Source organism: Crocodylus porosus, unplaced genomic scaffold (assembly GCF_001723895.1).
Source record: "Crocodylus porosus isolate Cpor-Errol unplaced genomic scaffold, CroPor_comp1, whole genome shotgun sequence".
Taxonomy (NCBI): Eukaryota; Metazoa; Chordata; order Crocodylia; family Crocodylidae; genus Crocodylus; species Crocodylus porosus.
The window spans coordinates 20,601,092-20,609,005 of record NW_017728907.1 but is presented as its reverse complement, the minus strand read 5'-3'; the positions used below and the strand labels follow the sequence as shown (position 1 = coordinate 20,609,005).

Genomic DNA, 7,914 nt, shown 5'->3' with positions numbered 1-7,914 from the left:
GGGGTGTTGACCCTGGGATCTCCTGGGGTCAAAAAACACCCCCATGCTGCTACCCTGCAGCGTGGAGAACAGCTGAATGTGCAGTATGTGATGCCGCAGGCATACTCATCCGGATATGGTCAAAAAGGGTACAGAATGTTGTAAAATATCCAGGTACACAGGCTGCGTATTCTCTTGCTGGCTATATCGATATATGTTGTTTGCCTCTTCATTTCTAATAATGTACGACAGAATGGTACCGTCTCTTTGGAATCTTACCATCAGAAATACCTAACGCTTTGCATCTAGGAAGTTCTAGTGACCAAGCAGCATGTGCCCTCAATCCAAACAATTTTGATAAATCATTTGCAAAACCTTCCCAAAATGAAGGTAGGTTGTATACATACTTTCTGTGGGTAAACAATCTCTTCCCGAAGGAAAGTATTTTCGCCAGCGTTCTTGTCAAAGAGTCCCCAGTCCATCTTCAGGTCCCAGATGAGGGTGTAGCAGGAGCTGATGAAATAGAAGACAATCCACAGGTAGAAGAACACTTGGGTGTCACTGTGGTTTTGCGCTGGAAAAAGAGAACAGTACAATTCTATAAAATTTGCCTTACCAAATAATAATTTTGTTTCAACTTCAAAGGGGCCAATAAAAATATAGCTGACTGACAAAAATTCCCCTTTTACCCAAATTCCAGTCAAACCAAAGTCATCTCTCTGAAAGAAGTACTAGAAGAAGTTTTAAGAGTTTGATTCCTCCTCAAACTCTATTTGACATGCAATGTTTGGGACAAAAATTGTTAAGTATGCCTTATTGTTCGAACGGTGGTAAAGTTGTCATTTTCATTCTGTCCAGCAGGAGGAGGCTGAGAGTCATATCTTACCAAAATAGGGAAGTACAAAAGGTGAGAAACAAGCTCAGTCATCACGATTTATTTAAATGACATTTTAGGTTACACCAGTAATAAGGAACGGTAAATTAGCACATTCACGACTTGCAAAGCAGGATGAAGTGAAGAACAATTCTACTGATCATTTCAGAAACAGTGTCGGAGGAAGCAAATGATCAGAAAGGAGACTTTGTAGTAGCATGGCTGTTTGCAACCCCAAGCAGACTCAAATTTGAGTTTAAAACACTTGGAGAACACTTATTTAGGAAAGGAACTGGGGCCTAGACATTGCTAGTATGGGGGTATATTTCTGTAAACAAGAGTTATTTCACACCTCTAATATAAGGACACACTGCTTCCTCAACTCTGTTAAATTTTCTTCTTTTTCATATTAGTCACCCTCTCTTAAATACTTAGATAAAAATAGATTGCACTGTTAAATTTTGTTTTTCAATTAGCCACATATTTGGATCCCGAAAGAATGAATCAAAATAAAACATGTTAAACTGATTTCTCAAGATGAGAGATTTTTTGCATTCACTTGTTACCAGGTGTCTCTCTCTGCGGCAACTGAAATTGCTCATTCGCTGATTTGCTAACAAAGCCAATAAAAAAATTCTAATATAAAAAAGTGTGTCTATACTAATGAACTATGGCAGTGTGTTTACTCAGAGCATGGCTTTAAATTGATGAATTCCTTAAAGCTATCTAGTGATGTCAAAAATGGCAATTTTTCAATTTGTCTTTGTTCCTGTTCTCAGTTGTAATAGGATAAGAATGTAATGTGTGTATGTGGGGCAATAGAATAAAATTAATGGACTTGAAAAATGACAGAGATAGCATAATAGCACATTTTTTCCCATTATGTCTTTCAAGCTTTCTGGACACAATATGCAGGATATAGGTCAAATACACACGCACCCTCTTTTCATAACACACTCCCTAACCAAATGTATTAAAGTTACTTATGCAGCAAAACCCAAGTCTCAAAATAACAGAACAAGAGAACAAATTGCTTTCCTCAGTCTTCTGCTTTGATGGGCTTTCTTGGTTTTGCATAAGATAACAAGTATTCGACTAATCTTCATCAAATAATCATGTTTTCCCTGGGGAGATGAAGAATCAGGTTTGGGAATATCACCAGCATCGCAACTTCAGAAAACAGACTGCTGTTTAGAGGCTTACATAGAAAAATCCCTAATCATAAGGCACCAACATACTGGATCTACTAATATGGCCTTCCCACTCTCACATTCCCAAGTCTGAATCACCACAAAACATACAAACGTTATGAACCAAGACCCAGATCAACCATTATTGGTGAAGGCTTCACACAAGAAGTGAGTCCAAGTTCTCCCTTGGAGTTTCCATTGCATTATTCTACAAATTAGAGTGGCTAATATTCAGTGGCCTGAAACAACAGTCCCTTCAAGATCTGTATAGGCCAAGCCCAAAAATAAGACCGGGTGTTCAAAAAGTATCCAGTGGGGAGAGATGGCTCAGAAACTAAGTCAGCATTAACTGACCTACTGCTTTCCCACAGCTTAAAGGAGCTGAAAGAGAAGTGTGAGGACAGAGAAGAGCATTCCTTACCATGCCCTATTCTACATATGACAATTCAGTCATGTACACTTCCAGGGAGCAGCGAAGGGGCAATGACTGTTGGAAGGCTACTCTTTGTTCCCAAGCTGTTTCTTTGGAGCCTTCTATTCATGAAAAGGGATGGTCTGCTGTATATTTTATCGTCATAAACTATAGAACGAGAACAAATCAGTGATACTGGAGCTGGCAATACAGCTCCCTACACAGGCAGTTTCACGGTAAGGTGATGTCAAGTTTTAACACTGCTCAAAGCTAAATCAACTGAAGGGTTATTGAATGCAATTATTATACAGAGAACACTCCATTAGGAGCTCTTGCTGCATTAGCAATCAAGCTCAAAGGGATGTACTAATTTTCAGTTACTCATCCTGGCTTCAGTTCCCCTTCCCTCCCCATTTCTAGGAGTATTCACTCATCAGTGCTTTGGATCAAAACGGTACCCTCCCCATATCCATTTTGTTTCTAAGCCATTCATTTGATACAGGTTTTTCCCCCTGCAAATTCTACTGAAATACCAGTCTTTCCTCATTACACACACTGAACAGGTCTTGTCTTCAAACTCCATCCTTGGGTGCCCTCTCTCCATCACTTTTCTTCTTTTCCACCTCTATTTTTCTCTTGCCCATGATTCTGTTTGACACCTTCCTTCCTTGTGTGCCCTCATTGGTATTCAGGTAGTGTGCAGAAAGATGTTACTGCTCTAGGCAAGCAATTATATCTCAATCTCCACTGGCTGGTCCTCACGGCCCTCTTCAATGCTGCTCAGAAGGCTGGAAAATCAAGGCATTGATATTCTGCCCAGAGGTTCCATCTACTACATGCCTGCCACTTTTGCAGAAACAATACATGCTGGGTCTGTTTATGATAATTATCAGGGTCTATTTAAGCAGGAACAGTTCACCCAGTGGTCCTTCTTCATAATGAAGTGTTGGAAGCTGCTAAGAACATAGTCACGAAAAGTGATTCAGGGAGGAAGAGGAAGTACCCTGGACACCTGCTATCTCATAGCCTCTCTGTAGTCAAGAGAGAGTGATTCCATTACTGCGCTTGGACTGCCCGTACAGTTAAGGGACTGCAATGATTTTCTGGGATGACATAGTCTTTAATCTGTCCAAGCCAAAATGGACCCTTTGGCTCAGGAATTGCGAGGTGACATCACAGACCACAAAGAGCTGATCAAAACTGCATTCTTAAAAAGGTAAACTGTCACAGGAAACAGGTTAGAATTTCAGCACGAAAATTTGCAAGCATACAATGTGAATTTCTAAGCATTTCCAAGTGAGCAAGCTACAGCCTTAAGCAATTCAGAAGGGACAAAGGCTGCCCAACTTCCTAGTGTCTTGAAGTAGTTCATGTTCCCTTGTCCTCTCCCTTGGTATGTAAAGCAAAAGGTGCTATGGTGGAAGGCCAGTTTGCATGCTCTGCTAAAGATTTTCCATATTTATGTCTTCATAATTTGACCTATAAAAATGATTCCAGTAGAGACCTTGTACAGACACCACACATTGCTCAACACAGTGTCCCAGAGTAGCAAAAAGTTAAATAAACAACAAAATGTTTCTATACTCTGAAGAAGAGAGTAAGACCATTGATGCTATCCTGTAGCTGTCACAAAGCAGAGAAAGGCAAGGTGCTGCTGGCAATAGGGCTGTGTGACGCTTCGGTCCCTGATTGGACTTGGTGGAGATTCGGCCTGATTCAGTGGCTGAATCTCCAAATCCAAACAGAATCAGAGGGCCCTTTAATCTCTCCAAATTGAATCGGAACCCTCCAAATCAATTCAAAGAGATTCAGAAAGATTCAGCGATTCAGACAGACACAGCTTTAAATGTTTTTTCTACATACCTCTAGCTAACAGGTGGCTTGTGAATGCTGCAATGCTGGGGCACATGGAGTGTCCCACAGGACCACAGGGGGTCCCTAGCGTACTCAGCGGTAGACCCAGAAGTGGACCAGAAACACTTCTGGTTCACTTCTGGATCCACTGGGAAGCGCATGCGGCAGGCCCCTGCACCACCCCTGGCACGGCGACTCGTGTCTCCTGGGTCTGGAGGGGCACCCGAGGTTTCCCCATGGCCAATTGCCAAGTTAGGAGGGGGCAGGGGAGCCCCCCAGTGCACTCTCCGGCAGACCTGGAAGTGGGACGCTCCATCTGCCCCAGCATCACAGCGTTCACAAGCTGCACTGATACCTCAAGGTATGTAGAGAAAACATTTAAAGCTGTGTCTATGGCCAATCGCTGATTCTCCGAATCAGCACTGAATCTTCAGATCTGGATTCGGCTGAATCAAATCGCGGACAGTGATCCAAATCAATGAATCCAATCACTGTCCCCGATTCAGGCTGAATCTGAATTGAATAGGGCCCGCTTCATACACCCCTTGCTGGCAACAGGAACTGCCATTTTCTGTGTCTAGTAAAAGCTGGAGAAAGAGCCTGAATTGCATCTTGAGATAAAATATTAATTTAATAATTTCTTCAAATTATAATCCTTTCCAAACAGCCAGGGAGAGGACCATTTTCTATGCAAACACTAACAGTTAATACCACAGTGAATGCAGTTAGTATTGACTTTGCTTCCAGAGAATGCTATCTGTTTACCCTGTTGAATTATCCTGAAGAACGTAAACACTGTATGCTATTCAATACAGCAAAAATCAATGCCATGTATTATTGAAGAATTTGCTTTGAGCACAATAGCCTTCAATAAGCATTCCTGGTGCATTAGTTGCCGCATCTAGTAGCGGTTTTTTCTGTAAGAACTGAGATAATCCCAGACTTCTTAGTGGTTTTATCATCCAGCCTTCTCAGATAAGCACTGCTGTGCAATATAAACCTGACTAAGCTATAATAGTTGTCACCAGCTTGAAACAAAAGCATCTTGATCACCAAAAAAAAGTGCCAAACCTAACCTGGTCTAAGGTTAGACCTGTAGTCCCAGCCCAAAATAAAAATTAATTTGTTACATACCAGCAATTAAATACCATACAAATTGATACCAAGTTAACTGCTATCCAGTTAGGCAGTGTATGATGTGACCAGCAAATTACCACCAGAACTTTGAGTCCCACCACTTGTGCCAAGGAACAGACCAAAGTTTGGCTTGGGATAATGCCTTATTCCCATAAGCCTCAGCTCCACTGCCTTTATAATGGACCTCACAGCTGCAGCAGGGGAATCTCTACCAGTTCCAGTTTTGCTTGGGTTGTGAAAGAATGTTAGGTCCCCTTTTCCATAGAATGAACTAGCCTGGAAGATCCACTCGCATGGAGAACACTCTTTCCACAGGCAATTGCTAAGGAGCCAAAAGGCCTCTTGTGGCTAAGATCAAGTGTAGAAAGGCAAGAATTATACAAGAAAACTGACCCCAAGTTTGGAGACCGAAAAAAAGGACAAGTTTTTTACCTTCTCCTCTGGCTACCTCCTACCCCCAAGAGTCCTGTCAGTGTCTCCAGAAGTCAACTTTCTTGCTGATCCTACTAGATGTGGCTGCTGGGGCCCGTACCCTTCTCCAGCCAGGGAAAAACCTGAAGACTCTTGATACCTTACAAACAGCCCTTATAATACCCCCAAACCAGCACTGCTTCACCAGCAGCAATGTCCAAATTCCTCATGAGTCTCCATAATCCTCCAGACATCTCTCTCCCCGGGACATCCTGCATTCGTCTGGCTGACAGACAATTTCTCTCAGATGCCTTTGCTATAGGGTTGATTTCTAACATTACAAGCAGACAATAACTTGGGTGCCCATCCTACCAGTGGCCTCTCTTCTCTGTGATTAAGAGTGACAATCGTCCTTGCCTTAGTATCACAATAGCAAGAGAGAGTTAGCAGTTACACCTAATTCTTTTTCCTCAAGTATACACCCCTCAGTTCCTTGGCTACACCACACCCAAAGTCAGAAAGATATATACTGAAAACATAACAATTAGGGCTCTGTGAAGCTTCAGTCATTGATTTGATCTGGTGGAGATTGGCTCAATTCAGCGGTCGAATCTCCGAATCGAATCAGGAGACCCTTTAATCTCTCCGAATCAAATCAGAACCCTCCGAATCAATTCAGAGAGATTAGGAGAAATTCGATGATTCAGACATAGACACAGCTTTATATATTTTTTCTACATACCTCAAGGTACCAGGCGGCTTGTGAATGCTGAGATGGTGAGGCGGATGGAGCTCCCATGGAAGTGTTGGGTGTGTGTGTGGGGGTGGGGGGGGGGTCCCCAGTGCACTCAGTGACGGACCCGGAAGTGGACCCTGCAACAGACCCAGATCCCTGCCCCCGGCTCAGCAACTGGTGCCTCCTGGGTCTTCAGGGGCACCTGGGGTCCCCCCAGGGCCGATCACAGAGCCAGGAGGGTGTGGAGGGGGGGATCCCACACGCTCGGTGGCGGACCCAGAAGTGGACCAGAAATACATCTAGTTCACTTCCGGGTCTGCCGCCGAGCACACGGGTGGCCCTCCCATGCCCATGTGGGACACTCCATCTGCCCCGTCATCTCAGCATTCATGAGCTACGCTTGGTACTTCGAGTTATGTAGAAAAAGCAATTAAAGCTGTATCTATGGCTGAATCACTGATTCTCTGAATCAGCATTGAATCTTCAAATCTGGATCTGATCGAATCAAATTGGGACAGTAATCCAAATCAAAATCCACTCACTGTCCCCCGAAGTGGGCTGAATCCAAATCGAATACAGCCCGCTTCACACATCCCTAATAATCTATACAGTGATAACAACAACATAAATGGACACGGCATAACATGGGCTTTTCAAGGAGCCCACACATGCCATATCAGTGAAATAAGCACAAGAAAATATTCGTGATACCCCACGAACCTCCTGACCATAGTGTGGTTTATAACAGCTATCTGTATCCCATGACACAACAAGGTAAATGTGATAAACAGGTAGAAATGACTCATATACATGAAAACAACTGTCAGAATGACATTGTTAATGCAACCCATAAGCACATTTACTGTCAACCAGTAACTACCTGAGATGCAGTTTTATGGATCCCGTAGGAAGTCAGCATATCAACTAGGAAGTGACAGTACTAGCTTAACAGGGGAAATAATGTCTCTAACAGCAATGCTTGCACATTGGAATTGATTCTGCCACTTCTGCAGACGACGCACCTTTTTGCTCTTTGGTAGGTACTGTCAAATGCAAAGATTTCATGTAGAAATATCTTCATTGCAAATCTTCCTAATCTTTTTATTTTCTCAAGGCACTGTGCACTGCAACATGGCAAGATGTGCTGAAATAAGAAAACTGGCAGGAGACAACTCCAGTATTTCTTCTATAAGAGATTGTGCAAAAGTCATTCAGCCTCTTTGTGCATCAGATTTCATAGATTTTCATAGATTTCATAGACATTAGGGCTGGAAGGGACCTCGGGAGATCATCGAGTCCAGCCCCCTGCCCAAAGGGCAGG

The 7,914-nt window shown here is 43.0% G+C and overlaps 1 protein-coding gene across 1 annotated transcript in view; it reads right to left on the bottom strand.

The window, feature by feature from the left end:
* The window catches only part of XPR1 (xenotropic and polytropic retrovirus receptor 1), a 190,537-nt gene that overhangs the window by 8,629 nt on the left and 173,994 nt on the right, over nucleotides 1–7,914 (bottom strand). The window contains exon 11 of the mRNA XM_019530946.1: nucleotides 387–553. Within this exon, the coding sequence (XP_019386491.1) occupies nucleotides 387–553 (167 nt within the window). The remainder of the gene's footprint in view (nucleotides 1–386; nucleotides 554–7,914) is intronic.